General features: G+C 46.0%; 1 protein-coding gene across 1 annotated transcript in view; it reads left to right on the top strand.

Annotated features, from left to right (window-relative positions):
- The first annotated feature begins 2,239 nt into the window (after positions 1–2,239).
- Positions 2,240–17,761, top strand: part of ACVR2B (activin A receptor, type IIB) — a 24,930-nt gene continuing 9,408 nt past the window's right edge. The window contains exons 1-7 of the mRNA XM_009572271.1: positions 2,240–2,297; positions 8,406–8,613; positions 12,299–12,408; positions 13,760–13,911; positions 15,026–15,169; positions 16,279–16,422; positions 17,293–17,441. Of these exons, the coding sequence (XP_009570566.1) occupies positions 2,240–2,297; positions 8,406–8,613; positions 12,299–12,408; positions 13,760–13,911; positions 15,026–15,169; positions 16,279–16,422; positions 17,293–17,441 (965 nt within the window). The remainder of the gene's footprint in view (positions 2,298–8,405; positions 8,614–12,298; positions 12,409–13,759; positions 13,912–15,025; positions 15,170–16,278; positions 16,423–17,292; positions 17,442–17,761) is intronic.

Consider the following 17,761-nt stretch of genomic DNA (forward strand, 5'->3'; position numbering starts at 1 on the left):
CTTGGTGTCGTCTGCAAGCATCTCAGCATCTCGGGAGGTTTGCCTGGGCGATCTGCAGCTTCACGCTTTCTCCCCCGCCCCGCGCCGTGTGCAGGCAGGTGGTCGGTGGCGGGGCCCTTTTTGGATGCATAACTTTCTGTTCATCAAGGCTGACTTGATTTTGTTTTTATCCTCTTGGTTGTAGCGAAGGAGTTTGTATCTGTATTAAAAAAAAAAAAGGAAAAGAAATTGGGCCTTTTTTTGTGTGTTATTGCTAATCCGGTTTGAGCTCTGCTGTCCAAATTGCCTCGTTTGTGACCCAGAGTGCATTTAAACATGAACTGCAGAAGCACCACGGCATTAAATGCTTTTGATTGATCTCCCTGATGGTTTTATTAAAGAACTAAAACCTTTTTTTGGGGAGACAGATACAGTTAGCGATGCGAAAGGAGAAATCTAATTACATTTTGGCTTTGTCCTTAACTGAAATGCTACAAAATAGGATTTTTCTAATGGATAACTAAAATGATCTCTTCTTTAAATAAAATATAGAAATGACCAGCTGAGTTCAAGTCAAAAATGCACTGCTTCCAAAAATTGATTAACTGCTGGCAGCGTTTCTATCCTGCCGCACACCCGTCCAGCCGGTGACCTGGCCAAACCTCCTTGGATCGCTCTGCCTGGCCAGAGGAATGATTTACTAAATCTTTTCCTGAGTGATCCTCCCCTTCGGGCCAAGAGATTAATCTCATCAGCTCTGTGTGTGTGTGTGTGTGTACACTCAGTATTTCACTAAATGGAGTACGCTGTCATCTCACTCAGCTCCGTCTTCCCTAAACAGGAATCTGCCTGGTTTTACGGATCTGTAAGGAGCTGGGATGTTGCATGTCCTTCTCCAGATCCTTCTTCTCTCCACCCTGTTCCACTTAAAATACCAAGGAAATTATTCAGAAGAATTAAACCTTTATTGCATCCTTTCCCCGAGCTGGTAGTAATGACTCTTAAAACATGCTCCCTATATTTTACAAAACAGGTTTTACTAGCAGTTTGGGGGAAAATTGTAATAAAGCTCTAATTCTTTTGAATAATTTCCTTGTTATCTTTTACTGAGTTAAGCCCAAGTTAAAAAAGAGATATATGGGGGGGGGATTGTTACACAGATGTCCGTGGAAGCTGTGAAGTGTGAGTCATGGTGTGAATATAGAAGCCCTGAGTTGTCATCCCTGGTGAGCAAGGAGGATGTATTTCTTAATATTAAAGTTCCTTTTTTAATTTTAAAAGAAAATGACTTAAAGCCTCCTGTCCTTTTGAGACTGGTTGTCAATGGCATCATTGCAGGTTACCATGGCAATATATGGTGAGATAATAGATTAACAGCCATTGATTGACTAGAAAACTTCAAGCTCTTTTATTGTGGGATATGCCCAATGTATTGACAGAAAACAAAATTCAAAGTAATATCCTCCCTTGGCATTATACCGTTGCTGTTCTCGGTGCTGCACAGGCCTGGTTTTACCTGATCTGGCTTAAAAACCAAAACATTTTGATATAGTCGATGCTTTACCAGGTTTTTTAATAAGCCAGGGCACTGCCCATCCCTGCATCCATCTGGCTGGAAGGGGCAAGCCCTGGGTATTTGATGGCTCCGTGCCAGGGCGTATGCTGGCCATGGGGGTCCCCAAAGGTGGGGTGAAGTTTGGGCTGGAGGAAGGGGGTCATTTCTGTTACGTGGGGCTCCGCTGTTTCAAGGCTTTTGTGGAAGAACGGGGCATACAAGCAACGAGTCTTTAAATCCTCATGTACAGTTACATACTTAACCACAGATGTCATCGCTAGTTTGATGCTTTGCCTAAAAACGTATTTAGGGAGGAATGAAATCACTGCGCTTGGGGAATAAGTGCTGGAGCAACATTTATTAATTGCGGATTCGTTATCGGCTCTGTAGAGATGCAACTGGGTGGTCTCTCTAGAGCAACATTTTCCAAACTTTCCCAGTTGCAAGCCTTCCTCTGGCTTGATTTTGGGATCCAAAATGCTAGCAATAACTATTTGAATTTCTTTAATCTGCAGTACTGCACGTAACTTCTGGGCAGGTGTCTGGGAGAGGGAGAGCTGGGGGGCAGCAGCCCTCTTTATCCCTCCCCACCACTGCCTCCCAGTGTGCACTACACATGCTTAGATCGTGGTCCCCCCGCTGAAGGATGTGCCCCAGGTTCAGAGGTGGCTGGTTTCGCATCCCTGCAGGCGCTGAGCACTGGGAATGGTCGGGCGTGAGCTGGTGCTGAAGTGGCTGATCCCAGCAGAGGCTGCGCTGCAAGGTGAGCGCCCAGCAGCCTCTTATTTCCCAGCTCTGCTCAACCATGCCGTGGTTTGAGGGATAGCTCTTGAAAACAATCCCAAACCTCAAACAAAGGGCCCGACTTTCATAATCACACATGCAAGAATGCATCCGCAGTTGCTTAATTGCTACATGCAATTACCCTCCAAATTAGAGGGCAATTACCCCAATTCAGTGTACAATCTCTGTCATTTTATATTATAAAATTACATGTACAAATAGCTATATAGGGACATAACTAAGTGTTTGCAAATAACTTCAGTTGCATACACAGTTTCATGTATAAAGCCCGGTGGTTTTGACAGTTAGGCAAACAGACTGTCTGGTAAATCACTCCGTGTTTATGCAGACTATTTTGACACATCCCATCTTTTTGTATATACTTTCATTTTAGGTTTTAAAAAGGGGACAGGCAGAGATAAAGAGCTGAGATTTATAGCAGCCTTCAGCCTTGGGGAAGATATTCCCTATGTATCTAATTATGAGTTAGGAGCCCAGCAACTGCTAACACCTAGACCCGGAGTTGCTACACTGGATCTTGGCTATAATTTAGCAGCTGTTGGATAATGACACAGCCTCAGTGATCTGTCGGCAGCTCCAAATTAGGAGAGCAGAGTTTAGTCTCAGATCAGCAGCAAGGTCCCATGCCTCAGCAGGCTGAAGTCCTTCAGTTCAAGAGGACCCTTTTTAATGAGCTCCCTCTGTGCCTTGCAACTCCCAAGGAGAGGAGAGAGGTCTTGCCGCATCACACGGTGTTTCGACTGTTCTTCCCATCATTACGTGCCTCGGATAGGTGCTGGGGGTCTTTGCTCGGCAAAATCCCAGAGGTGCTTCAGTCATCTGGAGCAGAAAATTGACCCAAGGGAATCGGTGTAATGATGGTTTCTCAGGACTGAGGTCAAAAAGTTGACTTCCACCCCGAAAATGGGTGGTGGTGGGTAGCCTGCCTCCACCTTCATGATGTGTTGGGAGTTATTTGGGCTTGGTGGTATTTTGTGTAAAGGTATTTATGCGCAGCTTTTGTTCAAGGAAGGTGTTGGGAGAAGCCACCCTATGGCATTCCCAGACCGCTGGGTAGATGCAGTGGGATGCCAGAAACCCATCTGCTCCTGCAAAGCCTAATTCTCCCTTAGACTTAGATTTCAAACAGGACTTCAGACTTTATTCCTTAAATGACTATTTGTGGATTGTGGTATGAAAATGTTCAACCATGTTTTCCCCTGGCTGCTGACACGAGGCTCTTGTCCATGGAGAGAACTGGGGCTGATAGCAGGCTGCGCTGCTGGAGATGCTGTGCTCCTGCCCGACGTGCGTGCTCCTGGTTTGCTTGCTCAGCATTTTCTGCGAAGCGCTGCCTATGCAGCGAGGCGGTTTTGCCGGCGGTAGTTTCTGCAGACGTGGTTGAAACATCTCCCCTGCAAAATGCATACGTGTGGCAGGGGCCAGCAGATCCCACCTGCCTTGTACCTCTTGCCTGTACCTAACGGGAGTCTCTGCTGAGTAGGAACCAGCTTTTTTTCCAACTTTTGCTTTGTGGCTGGTGGAGTTGGGTTAGGTGGGAGAGGAACGGGGGCCCAAGGAACCAAGTTCCGACAGCAATCTTCCAACACTTGCTTAGCAAATGTTTTATATCTCGTTACGCCGAAGTCCTGTTGACTTTCTGCCAAAAGCTAAGCATGGGTGTCCTTACCAGGGAATGCGATCACATGAAAGAGGTCAGGAGCTTTCCTTTGACGTGCCAATGCTGGCATGAGGGAGACAGCAAGAGCATCGTCGGGAGGGAAGGACCGTTGGGGACACAAGTCCCTTTAATCCATCTCAAGCTGTGGTTTGTGACTGCACCCAAAGGCTTTTGTTGCAGGAAAAGGTTTTTGTTGCCAAAATTAATCCTGTCCCTTCCCTCAGCTGCTCAGATTTGGTTCAACACCTCCCAGGAGCCAGGTCATGCTGCTGTGGGTTGAGGGAAGCCCACTCACGTCCAACCCAACCCTTGTTGTGCTAATGCATCAGCTGTGTCCAGTGGAAGGAGACAAGGGCATCCTGCACCCGTTTTGGGGCAATACCCTCCCGATTTTTCTTGCAAGTTGAAATGAGAAGCAGGACGTGGTTGATCTGTGCCTCTCCCACCTGTGTTGCTCTGCAGAAGTGTCCAGCTCGGTGTTTCTTACAGACCTCTGGTGTCCCTGGGGGAGCAGGCACTTCCATACCCATTGCCCAAGGGGGAAAGAAGAGGCAGGAAGAACTACATGGCTTCCCGGAGATGCAGGAGCAGAGCTCAGATTTCCTCCTCTTAGTCACCACCACCCCACCGATCTCCCTCAAAGGGACAAAACCGCGTTTCAATTCCCCCTCCCTCCATTCAATTCAGGGTTTTAACACAGCCAGCGCAGAGAAGGCAGTTAGCTACAAACTTTGGTCTCTGCGTGATCCATTACAGAGCAAGGTGTGAGTGTTTCTTGATGAGCTAAAGCAGCAGGTAAATTAACACCCACCCCTGGAGCCGTGCCCCTAAAAACCATCTCGGGCACAAATGAAAGGGTTTCTTGCAGTCCTGAGCACCCAGCAGGATGAGGATCCTTACCAAACGGCTTTTTAGAAAGATCTGAAAGGAGGTAGCAAACACGCAGGTTTTTAAAGTGTCTCCTTAATGCAAGCATCCTTAGGGGCTGTTTGAAGGGAAACATGCATGTCTTTAGTCATCCAAAACTTTATACATGCTTTTATTCAATTCATCTAAACTTTGACAGCAGGGGAAAAAACTGCGAAAGGCCTTTTTCCTGGCGCGGTTGCTGTTTGCCGAGTTGGGTTTGCGTGTTTGCAAGCAGATCTTAGTCTTCAGCTGAAACTTGTTCCAGAAAAGACAACTGTCTTGGGGGAAGGGAGCCTGGGCTCAGCACAGGATTTAGCAGACTCGGTTTGCTGGTCCCAGAGCCGATATAGCTCCTGCTTCACATCTTTTAAACATTCCTTTTTCAAAGCACAGTGAAAACATCAAATCTCACTGCAGCTTTGTGCATTGCATTGGCCCTCGTTGCAAGTGGAGAAAACAGAGGCTACACAATATTGCTCGAGGTTACAGACGGAGGTGGCTGAGCCAGGATTAGATTTTGGGGCTGTTTCCCAGGCAAATGGTTCATTAAACCTTTCTGCTTTCTGGGAGATGGGGTTGGGGAGGGAGAGGAAATTTCCATCTAGAGCAAAAGCGAGATTTGGTTTGGGGTGATGGAAATGATATTACAAAATGTATTTCAAGGACTGGACCAGAAGGTGACAGTGAGTATTAGCTATCAGGTATCAGCAGGGAGCCATGTGAAGTATTACAATGAAGCTAAGATATTTACTCATTCCTTTATAAATAAAAAGATATCGTCCGCCCCGCACACAAGACAATGCTCCTTTGCTTTCCTGCTATTAACCAGTATTTAGCAAAAATGCTTAATCTGCCCTAACAAAGCGTGGTGTAAGTATCAAGAGAACAAATATCAAGGCTTTAACAAGGAGTGTCAATATTGGCACTGTTCTGTGTTGAGGGATATCGGTAAGTTGTTTTTATTATAGTAAGCAACTTGTCAGAGGAAAACTCAGATGGAGCTTTGCAAGTGCCGATAAAACCTGCAGTTGCTACTGAAATTGAGCTCTTGTTCGTGTGTGCTTTGAATATGATTTCCAGTTTCCGAAGTCAGCTTTATGACTTTCTCATACCCCTCCTCCCTTTCAGTCTGTCCCACAATGCAGATTAAACATTCTTCCCAAAAAAAGAGTTATTGAAGGATTGAACACCTCTTCAACTTGCAAAGAGATCTTCCCAGTTTGATGAGTTTGCTCCGTACCATGAAAATTACCCATTGCTGAGTCCAGGTGTCAGTAGCAGGAGCAGGTTGGACACGTCACCCCTAGCTTGTGCAGAAACTATGGTTTCTCCTGCAACCTTCTTGCAGTTCCACTTCTGCTCTGTGCCAGGTCATCTGCGCTCCTTGCTTGATGCCTGTTGGCAGCAGAAGGTTGATGCCCTGCAGCAGATCAGGCTACATTCAATAGCTTGAAAGCAACCTCTAGCTCATGCGCCATCTCCAAAGTGCTCTCCATGCACTGCAAAACTGGAGGTGAATCCTGCCACCAGGTACCAGCTTGGAGACTTGGCAACTTGAGGAGCTGCAGGCTGTGGAAAGGCAGGTCAGGCTTCCCCCGGCATCCTGCTCATTTGGGACAAGTCGTTTAATCTTGACGTGTTGGATCTTCAGTTGGGAGTAATACTCCCTTCTCTGGCTGGGTGTTGTGAGGGTGCTTACATCAGGAGTGGATGGGTGTTCAGGTATGGAAACGATGAAGGTATCCTGGGCCTGGAGCTGGTGCCTGTGCCCAGGCTGGGTGTTTTCTCTGCCGGCTGTAAGGCACTCACTGCTCAGTTTCTTATGCAGACTGAATTATATCACCTTGTAGAGACCTTTTGGAAGTAGCTGGTTTGCCATGTTGAGTGGAAATCACAGGCTGGGTTGCATTTAGATTGTCCAGACATGGCCCCAACTGCCTTAATCTCAACATTAAAGGTTGCACGGCCTTTGGAGAAGATAGAGTCATGAAAGCACTGCAAAATTTTCCAGCCAGAAACTTAGTTCGGCATTTTGCAAAGGTCTGGCTATTCTGGGAGCGCAGCGCTTTCATTTCACCATCCTGCGGGACACATTCATGTTTGCTACCCGGTTGTCAACACATTTTATTGGGATACCTACATTTTCCATGATTGCAATCCATCAAAATAACGGTCAGGTCTGACCTTGCCTTGGGTTGGGTAATCCCAAAGAGAGATGGCTGCAGGGCATCTCAGGATTTACAAAATCACTAGCTTCATGGTACCTTTTCTGGGTGTCTGCTTACATGTCGTGTGTTTGTTTCATTCTTCTTCTCATATTAAACTCATCCTCAAAATGCCTCGAAGCAGAATATTTCCAAATGAAGAGAGGATTTCTAAGGCTTAGGACAAAACAGGTCACCTGCAGATATCAGTGTTCCCTTACTTGACTCTGTTTTTAATGGATGTGTCTGTAATCTGTGTTTCAGTTCTGTGCTGTGGTGGCCATGTGGGAATTGTTTCGCTTGGGGCAGTAGGAACTCCTCGGTCCTTTGGTACAAGGCTCTAATGGGGGAAAGAACCACAGGCTATGGAGACTCCTTGGTTTGTGGAGGCCAAACGTCCATTTGGGGAGGCCAGAGTTGTTCAGGAAATGGAGTTGCTTTTTGCTGAAGGTCTTGCTTGGGTGGAGAGGCAGCATGAGCTGTGTCAACCACAGCCAAAAACATGGCATTTATCCAAATAGAATCATAGAATCATAGAATCATTAAGGTTGGAAAAGACCTCTAAGATCATCAAGTCCAACTGTTAACCCAACACTACCATGCCCACTAAACCATGTCCCTAAGCGCCTCATCTACATGTCTTTTAAATACCTCCAGGGATGGTGACTCCACCACTTCCCTGGGCAGCCTGTTCCAAGGCCTGACCACTCTTTCAGTAAAGAAATAAGCCTGAACTGGGATCTAAGTGTGGAATAGGCACTGGTTTGGCCCTCCTCTGCAGGATGAATGTTACCTGTTCTCAGTTACATCCTACCTACGTAAGAAACCATTTATTTTTAGGTGGTGTTTCCCAAAATAGTGGTGGAGAGGGAGGGTAACTCCATTATGTGACATCCCAGCAAGCGACAAGTAGCACCGCAGGAGGTTGCCTTTCCTAAGCAGGGTTTCTGTGGTTAGAGAATACTGTTTATGGGTGCCTTGTGCATCCCCCTGTTAGGCTCCTGTGGCTGAAGCACTGGCCAGAGGAGACCTGGGAGGGGTCTCAGCTGGGCTCTTGACTTCACCATGAGCTCCTGTTGTGAGCCTAGGCAAACCTGACCTTTCTGTTCCCCACCTCACACCAGCAAAGGAGAATAACCCTCCACACCATGCTGAAGCTCACATCGATGAGCTGCTTAGCTCTCAGGGAGGCAAATGTATGCATCACCTAAAGCAAAGCCACGTGGAGATGCGACTCCCAGGATCTGTTTCTGATTTTGCTTTGAATGTACTTGGGGTTTGAATTTTGCTTCAGGACCGGGCCATGGGGAAGCTGAGACAAGGGAATGCATTTACTACAACGCCAACTGGGAGTTGGAGAAGACCAACCAGAGCGGCGTGGAGCGCTGCGAAGGGGAGAAGGACAAGCGGCTCCACTGCTACGCCTCCTGGAGAAACAACTCGGGCTCCATCGAACTGGTGAAGAAAGGCTGCTGGTTAGATGACTTCAACTGTTATGACAGGTAATAGCCTAACTGTTTCTTCTGAATGCAGGTTTAATTGTTCTTCTAAGTGCAAAGGCTCGTGTTTTTTGCATCGAGGAAAAGAAAGCAAGTCCAAGTCAATTGGCCCATTCATCCCCTGTAATTACTTCTGTTGCTAATGCAGCTTTCAGAATTGTCTTATCTGCCTTGACTTTCTAAATAGAAGCTGCAAAAGGCACTTTTAGGTTTTTTTTTGTTGTGTGGGTTTTTTTTTTTCCTTAGCAAAGCTTTGATAATTCTGGCATGCGTTGAAAAACGTGTCCTGTACCATCAAATGAAGAGCAATATGTTCTTCCAAGAGCATTTGGCGATACAAAGGAAAACTTGGAATCATTTGGAGCTCTCTAGAAAAGCACAGATATCTGGGGGTAGTTAGAGATTGAGATAGTCTGGCGTTGGTGAGGTTGCAAAAAGTTTCTCTGTTCTTCGGCTGAGTTAAGAGACGGGCCAGGAGAAAGAGTGGGGCAGCAAAAGCAATACGCGTGTTTTGTGTGTTGTTGCCTGTAGCGAGAAAAGGAGCGAGGTTTTCTAGTACGAAGGCTCCAGCCTCATTAAATAGCTGGGAAAATAAACTAGTCTTTTCTCATTTCCCTTGATGCAATTCTACAGAGGGGAAAAGAATTACAGCAAAAGAAAATAGCCCTCTGAAGTTTCACAGTTTAAAAGGACAATGCTCTGGACTCAGTGTTTCTGTTAAAAAAACCTCAATGACCGACCGACCAACCCAAACCCAACCCTTTCAATAAGGATTAACAGAACATAAAATTCAAGGATTTCCCTTGGTGTAATACCAATGTAGGTTGATCTCACCTTTGTGCAATTCCTAGCTGCGCATCTTTGTAGCTTCTTATTCCAAAAGTTTTAGGACGTCAGGTCCTAAGCCATGAGGCTGGGACTCGATTTGTCCCGTGACTGGAGAGTTTTCTCCCTTCGGTGCTGTACACCATCCCTGCTTTTGTGCCCGTTGTCTTAGCTTATCCCGACTGTGAGTCGTTCCTCATCTTCCTTCTATTATTAGCGCTGGGGTTATTTTCCCACCACACCTATTCCCTTGCCAGTTGCGTGGCCAAGCTCTATATATAGTTAAATTTTTATTCTTTCCCGATAAATCAATCCTCCTTGGCCCATTAGTCATCTTAATGCCGATCCTTCTGAGAGAAGAAGGTCACTCTAGTTTCCTACTTCCAAGCAGAAGTGTTTACTGTAAACAGATTTCTCCTTTCAGAGCCTGCTCTCATATACAGTGACACTTGTATTGTCACTGAGTGTCTCTGTGCAGGGATGTAGTGGTTCTTAAACTTTGTCATAATGTGTTGCTCTGTTACAACAGTAAAAAGTTTCCAGGGCTCCTCGCAAGCCTTTTTGCAGCCCCAGGGTTGAGCATCCATTATCCTGAATTCTTCAAAGCCGCAGTTCCAGGGCAAAGCTAAAAGATCTTCTGAAAATTAACAAACAGTACAAGTGTTGAAAGCAACATTTGAAATAAAGGTTAGCTTTAATTAAATAAAGGCTGTTTAAATGGGAGTCTTTTTTTTTTTTTTTTCTTCCTTTGAGTGCCCTCGTCGGTCTTTCATGCAGGTAGTGTTGCATCCCAAGATGGCAAAAATGGCTAAAAAGATGATTTTTTGATTGATGGTGCTGTGCTGATGCCCTTTCTGTCTCTGTCCCCAGCACCTTTGGATGCTGAGCTCCTGGGTGCAGCCTCGGGAGATGCACCTCTACCTGTATCTGCAAAAGTGTCCCCTGCATGCAGGGCATGGTCCTATCCTGCCAGGCTGCGGCTCCTCTCCTAGCGCAGGCAGCACGTGCTGGTCCGTGCCGAGCGCTGCCTCCTTGTCGCTGGAAGGTGAAAAATTCAGGAGTGCAAGGGTTGGGACGTTGAGGGTGATGGTTCCTTACTCTGTTCTTTGTCTTAAGGAACCAAGAACGTGGCATACATACATTTAAGGCTATAGGAAAAAGGTGGTGTTTAAAAATCGACTTGTGTGCTCTTCGTTTACTTACACAGCCCCACTGGAGTGGTTGTGTTCACGTTCCTTTGAAGAGCGCGTGAGCCGCTACGAAACGTGCCCTCGCGGCCGTAGAAAAATGTGTCATTCTCTCCCACTGTCTCATTTGTAATATTTGCTAAGTATAACATGTCATATGTACCTGGATGGCTGCCCTGAGCGCACACCAGCTCAAAGACAAGGATAATGAATTGCAGATGTGGAGCAGGCTGTTTTCACTCATTAGCTTGATTTCTTAACCAACAGATTTAGCAAAGGATGTGTTTTCTATTGAAGACTCCAATACTGATGCTGTTAAATCCAAACGGCTTGTTATCTGATTTCACGAAAAAGCATCTGGAAACATTGCTTAACTTGTTGAAACATCTTTGTTCATTTGAATAAGTCAAATAGCTGCTTTTTATCTTTGAAGTTTAAAAAAAATAAAAGCCTGAAAAACAAACCAAGTGCTTCCCAGCTGAGACCTTGCAGGAGGCATTTCAGCTGTAGCTGCTTTTTTTTCCCAAAAAGGAATAAAGCACCAAAACCAACCCTGTGTTATGATTGAAGAGAGCCCTTTCCGTTCTTCTCGTGGCAGTATGTCAGTGATACCACAGAAAGGGAGGCTTGGCATGGGTTCATAAATGAGTAATAATGTCAAACACATATGATTGTTTTGCTACTTCCTCCGAGTGGTCGAAGGAAGGAAGTTATGCATATAATTTAGCTGGGCTTCAGGAAATAGTTTGATACAGTTCTCTGCAGAGAGCAGCTCTGCAGCCCTAATAGCTAAAAGCAGAGGGTAACGTAGCAAAAGGTGGCAGGGAAGGGAAGCAGGCATTTAAGAAAGAGAAAGAAATGACTGTTAGAGCACTGCAGAAATCACTGCACGTCTCTTTTGGCATTGATCTGTGGCAGAGGGAGGATGTGTGGAAGTGGAGTTGGTCTGATCCGTGGAAGTCCCCTAACGCCTTGCACGGTGTGGAAGGAAACCTTGGTGCTGAGAACGCTGTAGCACTACCTGGATAAGAGGCAAATATGAAAAGTGAGAGCTGCAACCTGATTTTCTTAAAGGCTTTTGTGCAGGAGTAAGTTTTTTAAAGGAGAAGGAGATGGCACCTGAAAATTAAACTTTTAAAAAACCCCCAGCCTTCCTCCTGCCTGCAGCAGGACTGTTGCTGCTGGTGTCTGGTGCCCTTCTAGTGTGTATAGTGATGCTCAAGGCTGTGAGAGAGGTCTTAGCTCAGCCCTCGTCATATGTGCTTTATGGCACAATCTTTAATTGGATGATCAAATACTCCTCTCCCCTGACAGCATACATACGGGCTGCGGGAAAGACACTGTTCAGGGAAGGAGGCATCTCTCCATCTTTCTTCTGCTGCTCATTCAGTTAGTGGCGGCGGCTGTTATTTATTACTCGCCATCTAATGCCTTTGGTACATATGGAAGCATTTGTTTCCTTTACGGTCTTTTCAAGGATCTTTGCTATTCACTGGGGTATTTGAATGCCAAGTTGTTTTCTCTAAGTGGAGACTGCTGATCTGTGCAGCTCAGCAGCAGGAAAAGGCACGTGGAGAAGATGATTCGGGGCAGGTTGGCTCCCAAAGACGAGGCAGGAGATGGCTGACGTTGTTTTTTCTCTTCCCTTCATTGCTGTCTCTCCCTCCCTGACGCAGGCAGGAGTGCGTAGCCACAGAAGAAAACCCTCAAGTGTTTTTCTGCTGCTGCGAGGGCAACTATTGCAATGAGAAATTTACCCATTTGCCTGAAGTCACCGGCCCAGAAGGTGAGTGACTGGGTGGACGGAGAGTTGGGGTCTCCCAGTTGGTGATGACTTCGAGTTGTTGGATATTAAGTAAAAAAATACATCTGACAGGACACAAAGTACCATTTTGGTTACAAAGTCTAGAAGTCCTTCTGCTGGGAATCTTCAAGAATAGTTTTTTAGTGTTGTTTCACGCTGTGCGTAAAGTGTGTTGTACCAACACCTCGTATAACATCAGTAAGGATTAGATTCTCTTTATGGTGGACGTTCACAGTGAGCTCTTACAAAACAAGATCCCACACAAGGGGAAGAGGGCGGTGTGATTTATATAGTATGGATCAACTCAAACTCTTAAAAGGTATTTGACACCTTCTTCACTAATTTTCATAGGTCATAGGTCTCCAAATATCTTGGGCATCAAGGATTTTTGCATTTGATTGGTCTTTTCTTGGTCTGGGGATTGAAAAGGAATGGGTATGTGTGTCAGTTTTCAGAGTTTGTGGATATACTTCAAGGAAGAAAAGTAATAGCAGGTCCTTCTTCAGAGGCCAATAGAAAAATGATGATTCTTTTAGCTGTAGGCTTGCTAAAGTATCATTCAATAAAAATTATTAAAGCAGGTGGATCTTTTTCTTAGGATGGTTTCTTTTACTATCGGCTACCTGCATTTACTGAGATGTTCCAGTAGACCATTATCAGATTTTCCTGGGCTTTCCTGTTAGGTTTTTAATTGTTTACATGGGTTTTATTATCTCCTGTTATTAATGTACCCGTAGCAACCTAGTAGCAAATATTCTCTCTCACAGTTTTTTGTTTAATTTGGCAAGTCTTGTTATTTTTTCCTTCCCTGTCTCCAACATAGCAACATGGCTCCATTTAGTATTCCCATTGTTTGTGTCTCAACTGCACTGATGTAATTTGGAACAAGAACTACTGTGGGAATAGTGCATTTGATTGTGGCTCCGGCAGCATTTTACTAAAAACTGACATCTTGTCAATCACTGTAAAAGACAAAGCAACGCTGCGAGGGATTTCGTGCTCGCTTAATACATTCGGAACGGTTAAGAGGAGGAAATTTTCTGCTTTTATGTACCCCAGCAAGAAATACCCATCTTAAATAAAGGTCAGATGGAGGCTCGGCTTGCAAAGTGTGGTTTGGACCATTGTAACTCCATTACTACTAGCCGTATGGAAAAGAGTAAACCGCGGAGCCTTATGAATACTCTTGGGTGTGATGGGACATGCCACTAAGCCTTGTCAACTTTGGAGTAGAAGGAAGGATGGGGTTTGGTTGCATCTGGACGTGTAGCTGACAGTGCTGTTGCATGCCTGAAGGGTCCTTTCCCTCATTTACCCTGCTCTTTTCTCACAGTCATATACGAACCGCCGCCGCCAACGCCCTCCCTGCTCAACATCCTGGTGTACTCGCTGCTCCCCATCGCTGTCCTCTCCATGGCCATCCTCTTGGCCTTCTGGATGTACCGTCACCGCAAGCCTCCCTACGGGCACGTCGACATTAATGAGGTGAGGGGGTCGCTCCCCTTTATTTGCACCTTACAAAAGGCACAGAGGCTGCTCAGTATATGTTCACATCCACTTTTGCTTCACTCTTCGCAGGTGGCCTAACTTTTCTTCTCTATCTTTTTGAAGTTGGTGGTACAGTTGACTTCCCTGTGAGGCTGATGGGTTTAGACGGAGTTACTACCGTGTCTGAGGTTCCTAAGGGATGGAGTCACACAGCCTTGCTTGGTGGCTACCCTTCCCCCCAAACTCTCAAACCCGTTGCCTGGTTTCAGCCAACTTTGCAGAGCAGCAGAGATCAGAGAGATGATAAAGTTCCTACCAGCTTTACGGGGCGAGGGGAGATGCTTTCCCTGTTGAAGCTCAGTTTTTATGAGCCATCAGAGAATGCATACAGGAGGTCATCCTCATGGCCCAAAGCCATCGGGAACTGGTCCTTGCTGGCTCTGCTGAGCCCTGAGCCTTCTGGTTTCTTCTGAAGGGTCGAGCAGCTACCTCTCCCTCCCTCCTCTGCCCATGACAGCCCATACTGTGAACCTTTCCCATCTGAAAGCAGATAGGATAGAGCTCCAACCCCACGCGTCCTGCGGGGTTGCGTTGTTCTCCTGGACAAATGCGGAGTTTCAACAGATATGATCTTTATGATGCTGACAGACCTGTTTACTGCCCATCGCTAGGGTTATGTGAAACACGCCTGATGAAGTGCAAAGCGGGGCGGGGTTTAGGTGTAGTTGGCTGTTGGGTCACAAAGATCAAAAGGTTCCTACTTCTGGCAGGAGATAGCCTTGAGGTCATTGGTATTTTACAGCCCAAAATAGCTCTTGCTTTGAAAACATAGGAGAATTCAGGTTTTGTCAGAGGATGGCAGGCAGTTGTTCGACACACAAAGTGACACTTGGAGGCCTAGATTGTTGTATATGTTCTACACAAATACCCTACAAAGCAAGATAGGGAATTTCAGGCTGCTCTTGCTGCAAACAGTACATCTAAATAATTTGTATTAAATAAAATGTCACTTCTTTACACCTCTTTCCCCATATGCAATCTCTCCATTCCTCCCCTTCCTTTGTTTTACAGTCCAGCTTCAGCTGGTGACAATGTTTTTTCTCTTGTGCAGGACCCCGGCCCACCACCCCCTTCTCCCCTGGTTGGCCTAAAGCCTCTGCAGCTCTTGGAGATCAAGGCGAGGGGACGCTTTGGTTGCGTGTGGAAGGCCCAGCTGATGAATGACTACGTAGCAGTGAAAATCTTCCCTATTCAGGTAAGAAGGGTTCTTACTTCTTATTAGGTTCTTACTCACTGGGCTTCCTCACCGGTGCTGAGATGCTCTAAGTGCCTATGGAGGTGTTTTTAAGACCATAACAAAGGTGCATCTGGACTCTTCTGCTGGGGTAAAAAGTTCAAGGACCCTCCCTCCCTACACTTTTCTCTGTGTTACCTCATTACCAAATGCTTCCTGTAGTAATAGTTGTTGCAAGAAAGGCAAAACCGACCACATTTTGAAATCTACAGGGTATTTTAACTTCGCTGCAAATGTCCGTGTTGTTAAAGTCCAGCGAGGCAGCGTGCAGCTGCAATGCCCAAAGTGCACACAAAGGACCAAAGCCCTGGCTTTGTGTGTCCTGCCTAGGTAGATTATAAATCCGGACCCGAACCCAGCAAACAGTTTACAGCCTACAGAGGCACAGCCCCCGCGCTGTGCAAGCTAATTGCAACTGCACCGTTTCTGTCAGCTCACATCTTCCGCTCTAGGAAACCTTTGAACACTCCTGACTTGACTCTCTAGGAATTGCAGATGGAAGGAGAAAAGCAATCAAAAGTCAAATGAAAGAAGAATGACTGAAACATCTTTGTGCTCCTCTGCTATCTCTTTCTTCGTTAATTTTTTGCCCCGTATTTGTTGTCCTAGCGTTGCTAAAGGAGATGTGCACATCTTCCATCCAAGCCAGCTGTGACCTGCTAGTAAATATTCAATAGAGCTTAGATTAGATTTTGCAATCGTAACAATTACAGCTACAATGCAGATCTGGGTGCTGTATGCACAGGCTTTATTCTTGCAAGCATCTTTAGGAAATCTTGACAAATCTTACTTCTCGGTGAGGTTGGGTTTGGATTCCTCCCCCCCTCCCCACACATGTGCTTTAGGAATAGCTGAGGATGATTTTCGAGAAGGGAGACTGAGAACAGCAACTTCCAGTCTTTCTCCAGCATCTACCCTTTAGGAAAACAGCCTCATTTTCAAGGGATACATCACATACTAATGCCGGAGGATGATATTAAGAGGAACATGAGCAGCTCTGACTGAGCTGAAGGAGCTGTTTGCTTTAAAGGAAAGCGTGATCTTTGATGGTGCATTTCTCCCTGCTTTAGGATAAGCAATCTTGGCAGAGCGAGAGGGAGATTTTCAATACTCCTGGCATGAAGCATGAAAACCTTTTGCAATTTATCGCAGCAGAGAAAAGAGGGACAAACCTAGAGACAGAGCTCTGGCTGATCACAGCTTTCCACGACAAGGTAATGTATCATTGCACGTACATTTTGGGAAGGCAGAGAGGCAGCTGGCTGTGAAGCAGGAGGATTTGGTGTCTAATATTCTCCCAGAAGCTCCCCTGTAATCTATCCAGTCTGTCCCTGGTGAGCCATGGCTCAGTGGTAGGAGAGAACTGCTCCTGCTCCCCTCATTCAAAGGCTCTTCCTTTAGCTTTCAAGACTTTTCTGCACAAACATAGGATTAATAAAGGTGGGACTTGGGGAGAGAGGGAGGCATAAAAAGCCGCAGCTCACGTATGTGGTGGTCACCATCTCTTAACGTGCGTAGATGGGCATGTGGGAGCCGGGGGTCGCAGACCGTCGCAGTCCCAGCTCACCCCTTGCAGATGGGCTCCGTGTTTGCTTTCATGGATTGCTTTAGTTATCAAACATGACTAACACTTAAAACAAAACAAACACGCACAAATCCAGGGTTGAGCCAGCAGCGTTATCCCTCTGTTTAATCCAAGGTCTACTGAGTCAATCATTGCCACAACCGGCTGATACGATGCATCATCTTCTTGCATGGAAGGCTTTCCCCTTTCTTGGGTTAGATGAATTGCTCTGTTTTGAGATGATTTTCTCCCTTCCTTACCTCCCTCCCCTTCCCTGGCAGATGAGTAGACTCCTTTTAGACATCCAGATACTTTCCATGCTGTCAAGGGCTGAGGACTCATGAACGCTTCTGGTTTTCGTTTCTTCTTTTTTACTTTTGCTAGTGATTTTTTCCCCCCTGTTAAATCAAGGTTCAAATTTCTCAAGCACTCATTAAAACCATTTTCTAAACTGATGAGTTGGCACATCTGTCACGTAGCAGGGTCTGCGATTAAGAACATGTGATGTCCTGTTTCGCAGGGCTCTCTGACGGATTACCTGAAGGGCAATATTATCAGCTGGAATGAGCTTTGCCATGTTGCAGAAACAATGGCCCGTGGCTTGTCCTACCTTCATGAAGATGTCCCTTGGTGCAAAGGCGAAGGACACAAACCTGCTATAGCACACAGGTACGGCCTCGTTCGTTGACGCCATTCAAGTGCTGTGTTCAAATGTTCGCCACCCCTTTGAAATGATGCTGTTGAATGGAGGAGGAGATAGTGGTTTTAGGAAGTAAATGCCTTTTAACCCAACAAATCCTATGCTAAGACAAGAATTTTTTTCACCCACATATGAAATGGCGAAGGGCAAGTAAGCGTCTTGCCTGTGAAACGGTCAGTATGGTTGGTAGTGGTTTATGGCAAATGTCTGAAGGGCTGGTGCTTCCTTCTTCCGTCAGCTCTTCTCTTGACATGTAGTAGGAAGGGAAATCTGGTTGCTGCAGAACCGC

Source organism: Fulmarus glacialis, unplaced genomic scaffold, assembly GCF_000690835.1.
Source record: "Fulmarus glacialis isolate BGI_N327 unplaced genomic scaffold, ASM69083v1 scaffold35072, whole genome shotgun sequence".
In the NCBI taxonomy this organism is placed as follows: Eukaryota; Metazoa; Chordata; class Aves; order Procellariiformes; family Procellariidae; genus Fulmarus; species Fulmarus glacialis.